General features: G+C 43.8%; 1 protein-coding gene and 1 long non-coding RNA gene across 3 annotated transcripts in view; one reads left to right on the top strand and one right to left on the bottom strand.

Moving 5' to 3' along the window:
- The window catches only part of TENM1 (teneurin transmembrane protein 1), a 330568-nt gene that overhangs the window by 34463 nt on the left and 276882 nt on the right, over positions 1-19223 (bottom strand). For both annotated transcript variants that reach the window (XM_081808286.1, XM_081808288.1), the window contains 2 exons: positions 10057-10423; positions 7594-8104 (listed from right to left, as the gene is read on the bottom strand). In XM_081808286.1, coding sequence (XP_081664412.1) covers positions 7594-8104; positions 10057-10423 — 878 coding nt within the window. The remainder of the gene's footprint in view (positions 1-7593; positions 8105-10056; positions 10424-19223) is intronic.
- Positions 691-12006, top strand: LOC145717788 (uncharacterized). The gene is made up of 3 exons (XR_014141204.1): positions 691-889; positions 10183-10399; positions 10906-12006. It is a non-coding gene; the product is annotated as an uncharacterized LOC145717788 (long non-coding RNA).

Genomic DNA, 19223 nt, shown 5'->3' with positions numbered 1-19223 from the left:
TGTGTGATCAGGCGATGACTGTTGCCTTCATAGTCATTAGAAGCGGGTCTGGTTAGAGGAGATTTACCATCAGATTGTCCCTTCCTGTCCTGATTTTACAGAATTGCACTATGAGGGTCTCACAGGACACTGATCAGTGAAATATTGAGTATAACTATTGTTTTGCTCAGCACCTCAAAAGGCTATGTGCATTTGTGTGTGTGTGTGTGTGTGTGAATGCAGACATGCCCCATTGGAACAAAGAAAACATTTATAAAGGAAGTTCAGAATTCATTCTTGTCCTTGAGGAGCATATAGTTTAGTTGGGGTAGGGTGATATTTATACATTATTAAAAATACATGTGGGCTGATATTTTCTCATAAGGGATAGTCCGCCCTTTTCCCTTGAGGATAATTTAAGCCAGAGCTAAACCATGCAGACTAAAAACTAGAAGCTCCCCCACCTTTGCTTTTAAGAAAATATTAATGATTATAGAAGGAAAACTCATTACTTATTTTTTAAAGGGAAACAGACCCCCTTTACCCTCTCATGCCAGAAACCTGACCAACCTAATAAGCATTCTGTAGGAAATACTGGATTCCCCTTCCTCACCAATAACTTCACTTGGCTTCCTTTGATTCGGCTCCAAGTCCATAATGCCCTTCTATCTCCACTTTGTCCTTTATTCAATAAGTATGAGTCTTGTGCTAGGTACCGGAGATACAGTGCCGAATGAAATGCAAAGTCTGGTGGGGCAGATAAGACATTCACACGAGTCATTCTAATGCCAGAATATTGCCACGTGCTTCCGTAAACAAGCTGTCGAAGCTCAGAGCGGGCAGAAGTCATTTCCAGCTGGGCTGAGCAGAAAATAAGGAGGAGAAGAAGGTGGTATTTGAATTCTGGAAGGTAGGTAGAGCTCAATCCCTGGATAGGTAGAGATGGGGGTGGAGAGGAGGTGATGGCATGAAGAAAAGTATACTGGTGGATGGGATGTCCATGAGAAGAACTGGGTTGCTGGGGCACAAGGTTCCGCAAGGAGGGTAGTGGGTGATAAGGATGAGAGGCATGTTGCAAGCAGAGTGTAGGGGACCTGGGGTACCGGGCTCTGGAGGAACGCAGAGAGGCAGTGGAGAATGGAGAGCCCCAGAAGACTTTGCAAGGAGAGAACAGTACGATGAGAGCAAATCTTGGAAGGGGATATGTGGAGCAGGGGGACCTGTAGGAAGGCCGCAGCCTTCATTTGTGTAAGAAGATGGGGGCTTCTTGCCTTTGTTCAATGTACTGTGATTGCCTATCTTTGGGACTAGTCTTCCTTACTAGGTTGTAAACTCTCATCCATAGAGGGAGGGCGCCCATGTCTCATTCATGCCTGTATTCTCGGTGTCTGGCACAGAGTAGATTCTCACTACGCCTACTTGTTGTGTGAGTGAAATAAGATGATACCAGTGGAAATGGAAGGGATGGGTGGATCCGAGAGCCAGTGTACTGAGAAAAGAGACAGAGCCAGCGATGGTGGTGTTGGGAGGCCAGGCTCAGCTCCCATACGTGTCCTGTGCTCTGCAGCTAATCTTCCCTACCAGCCCCCGGAAGCTTTTTCTGCCAGTAGCCTCTGTTCCTTCTGTTCACTTCCTGTGAACATGACATTTTGATGTGTTTGGACGGATTATATAACCAGTTCTTACATGGGAACCATGTCCTATGCCCAGGCAAATATCTCACCCAGAGACATGGCTTATTTACCTTGCCCCTCCCTCTACTTCTAATCTTACCAGGGAGGAGGGAGAATTCCCTATTACCCATCTTCCATAAAACCGAGCATTTATAAAATAGCCTAGAAGGCACTCAGTGCTATTATGAGGGTTTTCCAACTTGTCAGTGGATGGCTTTTTTGAGGGGAGCGGTGGGGTATGTGCTAACAAAGTCCAGAAAGAGAGAGAATACAGAAGACTGGGGATCAAGAAATCACATAAATGTGCAATCTTCCGGTGGACGGCTTCCGCAAAGGGCAAGGGCCTGCGGAACCGTCTGCTCAGCCTGGACCAGTAGCAGCGACACACTGATGCTTTGGCTTCAGCCTGGGACTTCTCCGGTTTAGTATAGCAGAAGCCTTTGCCAGGGCAGTGCTCGGGAAACAAGCAAGGGCATCCTGGCTACTCTCGCAGCCTCCTGGGCAAAGAAGGCTTGCCTGCTGTGTGAGTTGCTGGGCCCTTCCCTTGGGCCCCCACTGCTGTAGGGTCACTGCAGTTAGGAACTTGCCAGCCCCCTTGGGCCAAAACCCTTGGCTCATTTGGTCGGTATTCCTGCCTTGACAGTCACCTCTCTGTTAGCCACTTCTCTGTGGTCAGCTTTCCCTGTGACATTCAGGACGCTCAGGGGCAGTCAAGCATCAAGTACTAACACTTGGGGTGTGCAATTTTGATCCTGGTCCAAGTCAAACGGAATTATGAAAATCAATGAACTATTTAAACAACATCACATTACACAATACAAGCCCACATACTACCACTGCACAAGAAGCAGTTAAAAATCCTATTTGGATGATCCACTTTTCAGGGTCATCTGTGTCATTTCTCCTCTCCATCGCCACAGATAATCAAAAGATGAATGGATTACTGGCTTAGCTACCTGTACGTGGCCATCCTCCATCCTGCCAAATTTTGCTTCTGTTTCTGTTTCTCTGTCTCTCAACTCAGAACAGAATTTCTATTTCCACCTTGGCAAACAATTTGTCCCCTTTGGCCACAGAAGGCAGCCTCCTCACCTCAGAGAACTGCAGGGCTCTGACCCGGACTAGAGTAGTAGGTCCAGTTCTGTGTTCCCCAGCTTCAGAAGGACAAAGGAACACTCAAAGGAGTGTTCAGAACTGGCTAATGCATTGGGGGATAAAAGGGAAAGAAGTCCGATTTTGTACAGAGAGGACTGTAAGGATTAATTACATTATATAGGTTGGGAAATTGCTCATTCTTTTCTGTGCAGGTAAGAAGGGACAGGGGCAGTGTCTCACTGGGGGCTGCTGCTCGGCACCAGAATGGAGTGCTTCAGGAGGAAGGGGGACTTTCCACAGATGATTTTTGGTCAGGAGGGCGTCAGCATAATCCTGGCTGGAGTTAAGGAGGGAGAAGAAAGAAATGACTATTTAGCCTCCCTTTCTCTTCCTTTTCCTGCTCCTGGAGGGGAAAATCTCGCTTTCCAGACTTCCCACGGTCACTCTTGCAATCCCACATCCTTCTCTTTTTTCTGGAAGGCAGTTTTTAATAATTTCATTTTATTTTTCATCATACTAAGTGTAGTCTTTAATCCCCATCCACTATTTCACCCATCCCCCCACCCACTTCCCCTCTGGGAACCATCAGTCTGTTCTCTATAGTTAAGAGTTTATTTCTTGGCTTCTCTCTCTCTTTTCTTTTTTTACCTTTGCCCATTTGTTTTGTTTCTTAAGTTCCACATATGAATGAGAGCCTGTGATATTTGTCTTTCTCTAGTTGACTTATTTTGCTTAGTGTTATACTCTCTAGCTCCATACATGTAGTGGCAAATGGCAAGATTTCATTCTTTTTGATGGGTGAGTAATAGTCCAGTGTGTGTGTGTGTGTGTGTGTGTGTGTGTATCTTCTTTATTCATCCATTGATGGATACTTGATGCTTGGGCTGTTTCCACATCTTGGCTATTGTAAACAATGCTGCTATATCCCTCTGAATTAGTGTTTTTGTATTCTTTGGGTAAATACTCAGTAGTGTGATTCCTGGATCATAGGGTACTTCTATTTTTAAGTTTTGGAGGAACCTCCATACTGTTTTCCACAGTGGTTGCACTCTTAAGAATTCTTTACTCACTGTCTCTAATCTCTCTCCTCTCGGTCACTTCCTTTTATATTATTATTATTTCTTAAAGGTTTTTTTTTTTAAAGATTTTATTTATTTATTTGACAGACTGAGAGAGAGAGAGCACAAGCAGGGGGAGCATTAGGCAGAGGGACAAGTAGGCTCCCCGCTGAGCAGAGAGCCTAATGTGGGGCTCTATCTCAGGACCCCGGGATCATGACGTGAGCCAAAGGCAGATGCTTAACCAACTGAGCCACCCAGGTGCCCTTTATTATTATTATTGAGATATAATTCATATACCATAAAAGTCACCATTTCAAAGTATACAATTCAGTGGCTTTCAGTGCATTCACCATGAGTGCAGTCATCCTTATCACTTCTAGAACATTCCATCACCCCCAAAATAAACCCCACCCTCATTAACAGTCAATCTCTATTCCCTCTCAGCCCCAGGCAACCACCCACTTACTCTCTGCCTTTATGAATTTGCCTTTTGTGGACATTTCATATAAATGGAACTATACAATATTTGTCCTTTGTGACTGGCTTCTTTTACTTAGCATAATGTATCTGGAGTTCATCCATGTTGTAGCATGTGTCAGAACTTCATTCCTTTTTATGGATGAATAATATTCCATGGTATGGAAGTACCCCATTTTGTTTGCCTATTCATGTCCTGATGGATGTTGGTTCTTCAAACTTCTTGGCTATTATGAGCAACACTGCTATGAATATGTGTATATCCATTCTCTTTGAAACCAGCTCTGCTCAGGCTTTTGTCTCCCATGGTGCCACAACATCTGCTCTTCTTAAGGTGAACAATGATGTCCACGGTGCTAGATTGAATGGCCAATTCTCAGTCCTTGTCTTACTTCACTTACCAGGAATATCTGACACAGCTGATCACTCCTTCCTGTTTTACTTGGTTCCCAGGATATCCTACTCTCCTGCTTTTCTTCCTACTTCATTAGACTATCCTTCTTAGTCTCTTGCTGGTTTTCACTTGGAAGTCTAACTAAACTGATTATATCCAGAACTGAACTCCCGATCTCCCACCCAGTGTAATGCACTCCTTGTGCACTCTTCCTTGTGTTGATAAATAGAAAGTGTATCATCCAGTTGCTCAGGCGAAAACCTTTGGCGTTGTCTCTAACACTCTTTCTCTTCACTTCACATCCAAACTATCCGTAAGTCCTGATAGATCAACCATCAAAATATACTTAGAATTTTACCACTTATCACTGCCTGCACTCCCTGGTATAAGTCACCATCTTCTGCCTGGAGTATTGCAAACCTCTCTCCTCTCCACCATTGGGCTCCCCTCTTTCCACCATAGTTGGATGTCTTCAACACAGGCTGATTTTTAAAAAAACGTAAGTCAGATTCTGTCATTCCTTTACTTAAAACTCTCCAGTGGTTCTACATCTTACTTCAGGGTAAAAGTCAAAGTCTTTACGGAGGACTACAAGGCCCTACATGAAGTAGCCCTGGCCACTTCACTGATTTTATCTTCCCACTGTTCTTACTCCATTCCAGCCACAGTGGCTGCCTTAGTATTCCTTGTACACGTCAGGTTGGCTCCTGCTTCAGGGCCTTTGCACTTGCTGTTCACTCTGCCTGGAATGTTCTCTCTCTTCCCTCCCCATAGATATCCATATGGCTTACTTCCTCACCTCCTACAGGTATTTACTCAAATGTCACCTTCTTAATAAGGCCTTCTCCGACCATGCACCCAAAAGAAAAACCCCTTCTGCCTCACACTCTTGATCTCCCTTACCCTGCTTTATTTTTCCACAGAACTTATCACCATTTGAAGTTCCGTACATTTTACTTGTCTCCCACCAGTATAATGTAAACTCTATGAAGGTAGAAATTTAAAAAAAATTTTTTTTAAATTTTAAGTAGGCTCCACACCCAACGTGGGGCTTGAACTCATGACCCCGAATCAAGAGTGTCATGCTCTACTGACTGAGCCAGCCAGGTGCCCCGAAGGTAGGAATTTTTATCTGTTTTGTTCACAGCTGTACTCCCTGGCACAGAGTAGGTGCTTAGTAAATATTTGTTGAATAAATAAATGAACTAGTTTTTGTTTTTTTCCCCTCTAGCTTTATTGAAGTATAGTTGACAAATAAATTGTATATATGTAAAGTATACAGTGTAATGAACTGATGACTAAAGGAATGAATGGTTGAACTGGCTATTTTGAAAACTAGTTAATACTTCCGCCATTTCTTGTGGCTTGACTGAAGCTAAACATTAGCTTTCAAAATAGTTGTCTAATTTGAGCTGTGGTGTGATCTTGCATGAATTTTTGAAAAAGATACTCTCATTAGAGAGTTTATCTTTCTTCAGGGTGGTATATTTAAAAATTGGGGGTTTGAGTCAGACTGTTGGGAGTTTGAAACCTGGACATCTGTGTGAATCAGGACAAGTTAACCGTTCTGTGCCTCAGTTTCCTCATCCATAAAATGGCATACCAGGAGCATCTACCCCATGTTGTTATTTTGGGGATCTAATAAAATAATGCATGTAAATCATTTAGCCTACTACTTGGCACATAGTAACGCTTCAGTGAACAGTGGCTTTCATTACTCTTATTAAGATGTAAGAGAAATTTTTCGAACAATAGAGTAAGACTTGCAACAGAAACAACTGAATACATATTTCTAAGTGAAACTAAAATAGATGTCCAGCTTTTTTGTGTAAGTGGCATTTCTTTGGGAAATGATCCAGAATGTGAAGGCCGATTGTTTTGTCCCTTTCCTTGGGAGGCTTTCATGGGATTGGACATATCCTCTTCATATTCTCTGCATCCCTACAGAATAGTCACATTGGGAACCCCTCATACTTAACATTTCCTCTCGTCACACTTTTCAACTTTAATGCCATTTCAGACTCTGGGTTCAGATTCCATAGATTATCTTCACTCAGTACACTGGTTAAAAATTCAGCAATTCCCTTTCGTGGAAAAGATGCTTGCCAAGTCTTGGCAGGCTAGCTTTCTAAATGAGTTGACCTGCAAACAAGGTTGTCCATGCTTGGAAAGGCAAGGACAATGGTCTCTTTCCATGTCACGACACTTCCTAGTAGCTTGCTGTCAGACACACCCTGTGTTAATTCCCAGTTAAACAAAGTCATTACAGATCCAGTCTGTGAATGCCAGTCTGTGCCAGATTCTTTGACTTGTGCCGGGAAACTGAGGAAGCCCATGCCTGTACGGGAGCATCTGGCTTCACATTTCACCAAAGCAGCCAATGGCATGCAGCCTCTCCTGTTCACACTCGCTTGTCAGGGCCCGCTTTTTATATTCTAACTTCTATTACCTCCCACAGCAACTTATACTGAGTTGGGCTGGGCTGGGCACACATTCATTTATTCATTCATTAAACCCCACAGGGATCAATAAATACGAGGTGAACCACACTGCTTCCTTGTTGCTTTAGAACTATTTTCTTAGTTTTGTTATTTAAATGAAATTTTACCTTGTTTTCCCAGCTATGCTGTAAATTTCTTGAGTACTCAGGCTTCTAGCTCATTCCTGTCTCCTGCCGTGCCACACCTGATTCTTCATTCAGTCTACGTTTTTATTATTATGCTCTGCAGAACTGCTTTGGAGAAATGGGTTTGAACTGTAGGAGTTAGGTAAAATTTTCTCCTTGACTTTTTTTTTTTTTTATTGTGGTTCTTAGGAGAAAATAGCATGCAACACCCAGCAATTACTAAGCCATTTTCCTACTATAATACAGTTTCAAATAAAAGCCTAACAAAGCCTATGTTGAGAAACTTACTCATAAACAGTTGTCCATCCATTTTCATTACTTTTGGTAGCCAAAAGCCCCGTGTTTCCCGGATAGGTCATCAAGGCCAGATTATAGCCTTGGGCTGACACTCTTTTCAGGACTCCATTGCTGCTTATGGTCAGCCAGTACACCTGCCCGCCAGGCACCACAAGCCAAAGGGGCATCCCGCCTGCGTCACGGCGAATGTGCACAGAGTTGCCATTGCTGCTGGTAACCGCACCTAAGTCACCTTCGGCATTGTAGGTGAAATTATATACATAGTCCCGTGTTATCAAGTTCAAGGTGTGCAGGTGGGTTCCATTGACAGTGAACTGGTAGAGCTCCTGGTCAGCAGGTGAAGCAATCTCATAAAGGTTCATGTCATTCAGGTGGGCTTGGTTCCTGCTAATGGTACGAATTCGAACATTCCCAAGGTCTGCGACGTATAGGGTACCATCAGGTGACACTGCTAAGGAGGAAGGGGCTTTCATTTTTGCATCTTTGGCATAGCCACCATCACCTGTGAGAGAAAGACCATGATTTTAATAATTGTCATCACAAGCATTTATAAGAACATAACCATATACAGAAATCACTGTGCATCAAGAATCATATTAGGAGCACCTGGCTGGCTTGGTCAATAGAGCATGTGACTCTTGATCTTGGGTTGTGGGTTCGAGCCCCACGTTGGGTATAGAGATTACTTAAAAATAAAATCTTTACAAGAAAAGAATCATTTGAAAGCAAACAATCAGTGAACCATTATTCTCTGCATGCCCCTCCCTTGACAAATTTGAAACTTATTCAGAATTCTTGAATCAGTAACCAGTAAAGATAAACAGTGAGATGCAATTATCTCAGTTAACACCAGTTTTGTGAAATCATCAATCCTGCTGTTCAGTATCTATTGTATCACAAGATACGAAAACAGCAAATAATGGAAACCACACAAAATGTGGCTGGAAATCCATGAGATTTATGCCTGTCAGTCCTTGTGGACCTACCTACCTACCTCAGGACTTTCCAGTTCTACTGTGCCTAGAGGACCTCTCTTTGGCTAATTCCCACTGTCACATTGTCAAAGTACACTAAGTCTGTAAGTGCAACAATGATTCAGAACATCAAATTTGATAACTGGAATAAACATTAGATTTGCCTTGAATGAAAGACATAAATTAGCAAAATAAGTATAAAACTAATTGTCCAGGAAAACACTGGAAATATTGATCAAAAGTCGTATCAACCAAGTTGCTCATTCGTGATTCCTCTGGCCCAAGAAAAGGCAAGGTTAAGAGAATCATTTGGGCCCAGATGAGCAGTTTAATAGGACTGCAGGTAGCATGGAGGGATTTCCACATCCCAGCAATAAATGTATCTAGAGGACTGTTTGCTATACGGAGTATCTAATCCATGTTTTGGGGAAAAGACTCATATGTGTGTGTGTATATATATATATATATATATATATATATATATATACACACATATGTATTTCAGTTGGAAATAAAGGGCACTATTGGCTAGGAAGAAAATTTTGGGCATTTTTTAATATATTTTTTAAAGATTTTATTTATTTATTTGACACAGAGAGAGAGAGAGAGCGCAAGCAGGGGGAGCGGCAGAGGAAGAGGGAGAAGCAGGCTCTCCACTGAGGAGCCCAACGCGGGGCTCGATCCCAGGTCCCTGGGATCATGACCTGAGCCGAAGGCAGACGCTTAACCAACTGAGCCACCAAGGCACCCGAAAATTTTGGACATTTTTTAAACAGTCTAAGTAGTAGACTGATGTCCTGAGAACCCCTCCACAGTGGGACTTTATTTTGCCCATGTATCTTCAAAGCAGTCTGCTCTAGTCTTTTTGGGTTTCAGATTTTTTTTTTTTAAAGTAGGCTCCACGACCCTGAGATCAAGACCTGAGCTGAGATCAAGAGTTGGACGCTTAACAGACTGAGCCATCCAGGCACCCCTCTTTGGGTTTCAAATAGCAAGGCCTATTAATTTGGAAACCAGTCACTTAAGGGAAGTAATTTTTTCCTTAGCTAAATCAGTATATGCAGATTTTACTGTTTCCTTTTCTCCAAAGTACAAATAGTGTCATGATCTTACATTCATATAGCGATTTTAACTTAAAGAGTATCAAACTTTTGTTATAGTAGCTTATCCTCAGTACAGCAAGGTGATATAACTGAGACAAGTGACATCTCTAACAGATGAGGTGAGTCATGAGGAGGTTTTGTGGCTTTCCCAGGGTCACTCGGTCAGTTGGTTGCAGAGCAATGACCAGATACTAGGCTATGTGGCCCCAACCCATCGCTTTCTCCACTCACTCACACTGCCCCAACCCATTGCTTTCTCCACTCGCTCACACTAATGCTCAGAAATAACACTTTAGTTTTCCTTTTGGCCTTTCTGTTGTGTGTTTTTCTTTTGGAAACAGAGAGAGGGAGCTGGTGAATTGCTATAAAGGTCATACCTGAAAAACAGTCACAGTTGGGATCAATTTTGCAGTCACAGTCAGTAGGGGCACCAGCTATGATGGAGATCTCTCCGTTGGTGGTGACTTGCTGAATGCGGTTTACTTTCCTCTCGTCTGTTTCAGCTATGAAGAGCAGCCCGCTGTGGGAGACGCTGATGGCCCTGGCTGACTCCAGAGTGGAGTGAATTGCCACCTTGCTGACCAAGAAATGATCGATGCCTGGCACCTGGCAGTGAATGGGGCGTCCTGCAATGATCCGCACACGTCTGTTCTCAGAAATTTGCAGCACAATGTTGTTATCCAAGACATACAATGAATTGTCCATGGGATTGACTGCAAGGTCTGTTGGCCACTCTAATCGCACCTGCAAAAAGAGCAGAACACACACCATTAGGTTACAATATCTTTCCAGGGGCAGTTTTACCTTGAAAGAAAAATCGGCTTACTGGTTCCCCCGTCTCAGGAATTTCAGCAACGTTGGTGTTGTCTGGCAAAGTTGGGGGAGGATGGTTGATCAAATGTTCTGGGAAACATATTTATCATTTATACCATTTCCAACATAATGAAAATTCATTTTCAATAATTCCAGAAGGATCCCCTAGAGCAGTGTTTTTCAGAGTGTGGTCTCCAGAGCAGCAGCAACAACAACACCGGGGAACTTGTTAGAAATGCAAATTCTCAGACCCCAACCTAGACCTACTGAATCAGAAACTCTGGGGGTGGGACCTAGTCATCTGTGTTTTAATAAGCCTTCCAGCATCTTCTGATGCACGCTCAAGTTTGAGGATCAATGCTCTAGGGCTTCTGTGTCACTATGACATACAGATCTCGCTCACTGTCTTGTAGATACATGGAAGAGCAAAGTCATAGAGGCTTCCAGAAAACACAGTGCCAGAGAAACTCGATTTTACTGTAACAGGAACCTTTGGGGACAGGACCTTCCATTAGCACAGACCTAGCATCCACCTTGTGGAACACTCAGACACCGTTTATCAGCTGGTGATGTCGAATCCTAAGTTGCAATGCACGGCCACCTAGCTTGACCTGGCTCACTCCACATTTCCCTTTTCTTGCAAATGGGTTGATTTGTTCTTTCACTGAATATTTGCTGAGTACCTTCTATGGGCTATGCCTTGTGTTAGGCTTTGGGGATTCAAAAGAATGCTATGACACAGCCTCTGCCCTCAAATGACTCATGGTCTGGTGGAGTCCTTGGAAGGGCCATTAGGCAATTATTCTCCGTGTTATGAGAAGGAAGCAGCGGAGAGAGTATAAGAGCACTTCACTCACATTAGGAATCACGAAGCAGGTTATTCTCAGAGATGGTACTACCTGAAATGACCAGTAGGAGAGAAATGGGGTGAAAATGGTGGAGGGTGAGGTGGGAGCAGTGTTGAAAGCAATCCCAGGGAGAGGGAACAGCATGGGTAAAGGTCCAGAGTTTAGAGATGGTGTGGACCATCCAGGTTACTACAAGCAATTCAGTAAGGTTGAAGTGTATGGGAGTAGTAAGCAATAAGAATCAGAAAGTAGTCAGTGGCTAGGTATTATGGATTGAATTGTGTTCCCCCCAAATTCATGCAACCCCCCAATGTGACTGTATTTGGCAACAGAGCCTTTAAAGAGGTAATTAAAATTAAAAGAAATCATGAGGGTGGGGCTCTAATACAGCAGGATTGGTGTCCTTATAAGAAGAGGAAGAGACACCAAAGAGACAGCAGGAATGTGTATGCATAGAGAAAAAGCCCACGTGAGGACATGGTAAGAGGATGGCCATCTGCAAGCCAAGGAAAGAGACCTCAGGAGAAACCAAAGCTGCCAACACCTTGATCTTGAGCTTATGGCCTCCAGAACTGTGAGAAAATAAATTTCTCTTGTTAAAACCATCCAGTCTATGGTATTTTTTTAAAAAGATTTATTTATTTATTTTACAGAAGAGACAGTGAGCAGGAGTGGGAGGGGCAGAGGGAGAGGGAGAGAGAATCTCAAGCAGACTCCACACTGAGTGGGGAGCCCGACGCAGGACCCGATCCCATGACCTGAGTTGAAACCAAGAGTCAGATGCACAATGGACTGCGCCACCCAGGCGCCCCTGTGGTATTTTGTTACAGAAGTCCGAGCCCACTAATACACCAGGTAATGGAGGGATGTGCATGTGCAGCTTTATTCTGATGGCTGTGAGAAGCCACTAAAGAGCTTTAAGTAGGAGTGTGACATATCTGGGTTCTAGAGGAATCACATTGTTTGCTGTTGAGATGATACTAGAAAAGGAGGTGGGGGAAGAAAAAGAAAAGAAAAGGAGGTGGGAGAAGAGGCAGGTCTGCAGTTAGGAGGCTCGTGCAGTGGTCCAGGTGGGGGATGATAGTGCCTGAATTAGGATGGTAGCAGTGGGGATAGAGAGAAGAAGGTGGATTTAAGACATGTTAAGGGAAGTGAGAAGCAAAAGGATTGGGGTGTGTGTGTTGTATCTTGGGCCAGATGCTGGGCTAGGCGCTTGGGACACACAGGCCAACCAAACACAGTTCCACTCTCGTTCCTTCCTGGACACAGCGGTCAGCCCAGTACCTGCCTTGACATCTCCTCAACAGCTATTTTATCACTGGGCACTTCTCAGAGAACTGTGTTCCATGTATTCTGCGCCCCACCACTCACTTACTCTATACTTTATTGCTCTTCCCTTAGGTTGGACAAAGGCAGAGAAATCTGGCCCATTCCTGGCCAAAATAGAAGCAGGAATGGGGCTACTCTTCTTGCCCTGAGTGAAAGCCCAAGGAAGTTTTCGTTTTTCTTACTGAATCTGAAAGTCTGAAAACAAGATCTGGACTGCCACTGCGCTGGGAGGCCCACTCCATCCCCGGCTGGAAGAGGCCTTACACTCAGTCAGTAATGAAGTGGACAAAGGCCAGCGTGAGACAGGCCTTTCCTCTCATTTTGCCTCTTAATGGAGGGCAACTGGTGATGTTGTAACGGGGACAAAGGTGGTATTTGGCCTTCCCCCCCGTAACACTTGGGGCTCTCCGTCCCTGTTTCTGAGTGTCCCTCCCAGACACCCAGCAACCTCATTCTGCCCCCGTGTCTCTGCGTGCCCTCGACCTCCACAGAGACTGGCCTTCCCTGGTCAGCACCATATGCCTCTGGGCAGCTAGGAATCTGAATGCTAATGGAGTATAAAGCTGAGCTGTGTTATGCATGTTCTACAGAGCCTTTCAGACTGAGGCCATTGGATAAACATTAAACACCAGCTTTAACAGCTCCCAGAGCAGTTTGCTGTGATGTGTTCCTCAGCACGTCTGTCTGAGGCCTGTGCCTGTCAGCGCCCTGCCACCGAGAGGGAGAGGGAGAGGGAGAGGGAGAGCCTGCTGCTGTGGAGGGCGTTGCCTCCTCCGCCATGTGCCCTCGCTCTGGACCTCCATATCCACTATCGCTCCCGTACAGCAGCTGTGTGCGCTGGTCCTGTGGAGCACGGTCCCCCAGGAAATAACCTGGGGCTGGCTGAGGAAGAGGAAATGAATTTATTTCAGTACAGCACTCCTATTTTGGTCAAGTCTGAAGTCAGTGACCCAGAAAAAACAAAGCTGGCAGAAATGACGTTCTAATTATCTCCAGTCTGAGAGCTGAGGCCGGGGCAGAGGCCGGGGACGGCACACACCTGGCAGGAGTCACAGAAGGACATGTTTTGGACTCTGTTCTCTGCTGTCAAGGCTGCCTCTAAGAGAAAGGCTGGTGGTTGGAAGACAAGGTGTTAAATTCTCCAACTCACCCAACCTGATTTAAGTCAATACTACTGGTGTCATGTTTATTAGATTTAATATTGCCTCAAAAATACACCAGCTTTTGCGTCTGTTTGTTTTCTTTTCCATCAAATAAGTCACCCTCTGGCAGTTTCCTGTGACTAAAGTGGCCTTTGTGCTTCTGAAACACTTCCTATACTAGCTACACAGAATCCCTTTAATTCCCATTTGATTTGGCTGGGCAGCTTGTCTATGAAATCTGCTCGAATGAAAGATGTGTGGCTACTTAGTAATCCAAGGTCCGCCTTTTCAGAACCTGGACCTTTTCACCTCCCTTAGGTTGTCAGTTCCTTTTATATCCTTCTCATGTTAAATACTCCCATTTCCAGGTAATTTTTTCAAGGAACTGGTGCTTTATAGCCACAGCATAGAAACACTATATTTACTACCGAGGCATTTCCATAACACACAACGTGACATATGGAACGGAGTCCTTGAGCTGATTCAGAATTAGCATCTGTTACCTGTAGAGACCCTAGAATTCTAAGTTACCAAGGGAGGGCTAAGGTTAATCCCTGAGGGTTGCTGGCATTTGTCCACGTGGTTTCTGGGGACAAAGAAACATTTCCTTTGGGGGCAGAAAGAGAATGAACAGCAGGGAAGTTCTGGAATCTCTGCCTGGTGACCTGGCCTACAGGCAAACCATTTGGCCTACTTTGTGGTGGTTGCCCCACCTTGTAAAAATACATTAATTTGTTTGAAATGTCAAAATATATTTATGCTAAACCGGCATGAAAGATCATTGGTGTAGCCGCCAGCTGGCGGAATGTGCCCATCTCCCAACAACATGCCCTGAGAAATAACCCTGAGCAGAAAGGAGCTCTTGGTCTGGATGTCAAGCCTTGACAGCACTATGTTGTCCTCTGCTATTTGAAAATGTGCCTTGAAGGGACTTGACTCTCAGGTCAGCCAGTCCCGTGGCTGGTTTAAAGATCCAGCTACTTTTGACCAAAGCTAACAGTACATAAAGCAGCAGAGTCCTATAGGGGAAATCCATGTGTAAATGCAGTATTTACAGATGAGCCCTCAGTTAGACTAAACTAGAAAATTCCTCAATCATCAGCTTAATCCCACACTGTGGACACAGACCATAATTTGTATACTTGGGCTCTTTCTAACTGTGTGAAGGCTGGTTCCTTCCTGGACTGTGGTGTGTCACCATAGGCAGGTGAGGTACCCTCTGTGAGTGTCTGGTTTCCTCATCTGCCACAAGGGAAGGAGGCTAGCAACAGTGTCTCTGTTAGAGTTACTGCGTGGATTAAATGAGATAGTGAGACGCGGTGCTCATCACAGCACCTGGAGAGAGGAAGGGATGGTAAACGGGATGAACATCCATAATGACTTCAAAGTCATGGACCTTCAGAGCTAGAAGAGATCTAGTCCATGTACCATTCAATGCAGTGCCCTTTTAGTTCTGTTTGCCAGACTTCAGTTGTCGACAGAATGTCTTTATAAATTTTGCCCTGCCCATCCACCACCTGCACTGTTGTTGACTTAATATTTTTCTTTAAATTGACTTACTTTTAAAGTATAAATAGGTGCTTCCCCTTCCTTTGAGAGGATCCTAATCAAAAACACCTATAAAATTCCAGGCGCACTCATCTGAGCCCTTAATAAAAGTAACTACTGTTTATTGAGTGCTTCCTGTGTGTCAGGCTCTTTGCCCGGATTATTACTTTATATGCTTAGAGCAAACACTTGAGAAAGAAACGATTGATATCCCCATTTTTGGATATGTGCTCTTAGCCCCTATGCCATCTGATTCTGCAGCTAGAAGAGTGGATACATTTCTTCACGTTCTCCTCACCAATTCTGGCTTCCCCTTTACCTCACTTGAATCCATCTAAGGGTTGTTCTCTTTGGCTGAGAAGGTCAAAGCTTATTAGAGGTTGAGTGATTTGTCTTTGTCTCTGTCACTTGTCTTCTTTTGGTTCAATGCAATGTGGTTGCCTACTCTGTACTGGGCACTAAGAAAACAGGTCCCTGCCCTTGATTAGCGCACAGTCAAGTGGGGGAAGGCAGATCCAGAAACCACTCATTTCAATATAATGTGGTTAAGTGCCATGACAGACGCATGCCCAGAGTGACATGGGGATGCAGGGGAGGGAGTTTGGGGCAATAACCCCTAGAAGAGAAATGTCAGCTTCATCTTGAAGGATGAAGCTAAGGTACTGAGATGAAGCAAAGGGGGAGAAGTGATTTCAGCAGAGGGAAAAGAATGAATGAAAACAGGACATGAAACCCTATGGGAGTGGGGGAAAATAACATGGGTCTGGGTTACTAGGGCATAAAGTCGAAGTAAGGTATATAGTGGTAATAAAGGACGTTTAAATGTTTGCCAGGGACAAGGCTTACATTTCTCCACTGAGGCATGATTGTCATTTGGGGCCAGATCATTCTTGTTGTCCTGTGCATCGTGAGATGTTTAGCAGTGTCTCTGGCTTTTGTTCACTAGATGTCAGTGGCACCTCCCCCTGAACTGTCACAACCAAGAATGTCTCCAGACAAGTCAAATGTTGGAGCAAATCAGTTAACCCGTCTGAGCCTCAGTTTCCTCATCTAGAAATTGGGTACAGTAATAATATTTTCTCTCAAACATTTATTATAGGAATTGAAAAAATCTACATAAAGCACTTAGCATAGCGCCTGGTACACAGAAAGAGCTCTATAAAGGCCAGTTATTTATTTATTTATTTTTTATCATAGAACATGCCCGAATTTCTTCTGGCCCCTGCCTGACTATTGCAATGTCCTCCTCTTTGGTTATCTCATGAACTTTGGAGTGCAATCATATAGTAGCCATGGTCTTTCAAAGTTCCCCCTGCTTCTACGTCACCAGCCATTTCCCCCCTGTTCATTGATTCCATTTATTTTTTTTATTTTTTAAAGATTTTATTTATTTATTTGAGAGAGAGAGAATGAGAGACAGAGAGCATGAGAGGGAGGAGAGTCAGAGGGAGAAGCAGACTCCCTGCCGAGCAGGGAGCCCGATGCGGGACTCGATCCAGGGACTCCAGGATCATGACCTGAGCCGAAGGCAGTCGCTTAACCAACTGAGCCACCCAGGCGCCCCATTGATTCCATTTCTTAAGAATCCTTCTATGCTATGTGTCTCCCAAGAAATTTGGCTTATATAGGGGTATATTATTTCACATACATGTCAGCCAATTCACGGCTAATATTTTTGCTTATTCCTTGGATTCCCCAGTTATTTGTAACAGGCTTCTTGGTACAATTCCAAGCTTAGAGCATGCTACTTTAATTATTTTCCTTTCTTCTATTAATAAATATCTATTTTAGGCACTATGCTAGGCACTAGGGAGCCAGTCTAACCAGGACAGACTGGGTCCTGCCTTCACAGAGTTTACAGTCTTTTGCTGACTTCATTTCCTTTATTTTCTGGTATCTACAAGGGGTTGCTAGCGACATAGACTATTTCCGTTTCACTCCATCCATTTCAAGAAATTGACTTTTGTGGAAGAGCCTCAGAAACATATATCATGACTGTTACTATGCTTTACAATTGCCACCAAGTGCTCATAACTTCCTTTCCCAAAGTTTGTGCTGCAGAAACCAGTTGTTTCCCAAAAGGCCCCGTCTCCCCATCCCAAACATGACACTTCTAATCTCCGTCCTTTACATTTTCAGCCTTATGGCTCATTTGAAAAACGACTCTGCTTGATTTTGATCTCTGAGGCCTCTTCAGTAGGAATTTCCAGGAAATGTATGATTATCTCTTCTGTAGTATGCCCACCCTGGGGAAGATACAGCGACGGGACTGAGTGTTCTCTGCCAGGTGTTCTGCCAACTCCACGTTAGATTTCCCCATGCTTCTAAAAGCTGACAACTCCAGATTGTTAGCATCACTTTTTGTCAGTTTTCAAATGGCCTTCTCATTTCTTGACACTGATACTGTCTGAGCTTCTTCAAATTTATAAAAGAGGGAAAAAGCCGTCTGGACCAAGTTTGGTTTTCTGCAGTTGGAAAGCATGCTGACATCTTTGAGAGTGACGGCTCTTATTGATCTTACTTTTAAAAAGTGGAAATTATTAGAAGATGAAATACACCAGGATTACATAGACTTGTCAACTGGCAAATTATTTCCCATTTTCTCAGACCCACACTCTTGTGTTTCTCTGAATAGCAGCTGGAGAGTTTGAGGAACCTCTCAACCTTTGGCCAAATGCATCAGCATGGTCTGTCTTCATGGCTGCCCAATCAGAATAACGGACATTTAAGTCACATTATTCATTACAGATGAATAGTCAGGATCAATCTAATCAAGAGTTACAGTTGGACTGATCTTTAGAATCATTCTGCTGCAGAGCCTACAGATTAAAATTGCATCTACTCTGATGTTCTTAAAACATTTTGGTAGTGGGGGAACAAAGCAAAGCAAAACAAACAACAAAAAGCTTCAAGGCAGTCCTGGTGTATTTCATCTGCTAATAATTTCTACTTTTTAAAAGCAAGATCAATAGGGGCCATCATTCTGAAAGGTGTCATTTTGCTTTCCAAGTGCAGAAAACCGAACTTTCTCTAGATGGCTTTTATAAATTTGAAGAAGCTCAGACAGTATCAGGGTCAAAACAAAATGTTAAATTTATGGTTACTATGATGCCTGTGGCAGAGACTACTAGTTCTAGGCCTACCCTATCATCCATTTCCTCTTTCTTCCTTAGTAGTAAATGCCGATTTTTAAAAAAAATCTGGGAACACTGCTGTCTACAGTAGAAAATGTTCCAGCCTTATTTGCAATTCTCTGTAGCCATATGATAAAGTTCAAGGCAATAAGATGTAAGAGGAATCGTGGAAGTATCCACACTTTTATTTATTTAATTTTTAATATTATTTTTTTAGAGAAAGAGAGAGAGAGAGAGAGGCAGGGGAGGGGCAGGGAGAGAGAGAGAGAATCTTAAGCAGGCTCCATGCCCAGTGTGGAGCCAGACATGGGGCTTGATCTCATGACTCTGACCGGAGCCAAAATCCAGAGTCGGATGCTTAACTGACTGAGTCACCCAGGCGCACACTCCCCACCCCTTTTTTAAGTATCCACACTTTTAAATTGATGCTTTCAATGGCTATGTAAGGAGAGCTGACCCAATTGGAAGGGACCTCTTTTTGCCCTTCCTTCCATTCTGTAATATGAATATATTTGTTGAGATTTTTGGCAGATGTCTTAGACCATGAGGTGTCCATGAAAATGGAAGCTATGTGCTAGGATGGCAGGGCAGAAATACAGAAGCCTGGGTCCCAGATGATCTCGTGGAGCTGTCATCCTAGTCCTGCACCCTACCTCTAGTATGGCTGATGTTGTGCTTGTGTCACTGTTATGTTGGGGGTTGGGTTTCTGCTATTCTCAGCTAAATCTAA

The sequence above is a fragment of the Leptonychotes weddellii genome, chromosome X (assembly GCF_054177405.1).
Source record: "Leptonychotes weddellii isolate Sample4059 chromosome X, ASM5417740v2, whole genome shotgun sequence".
Lineage (NCBI taxonomy): Eukaryota > Metazoa > Chordata > Mammalia > Carnivora > Phocidae > Leptonychotes > Leptonychotes weddellii.
This window is presented reverse-complemented; position numbering and strand designations above follow the sequence as displayed.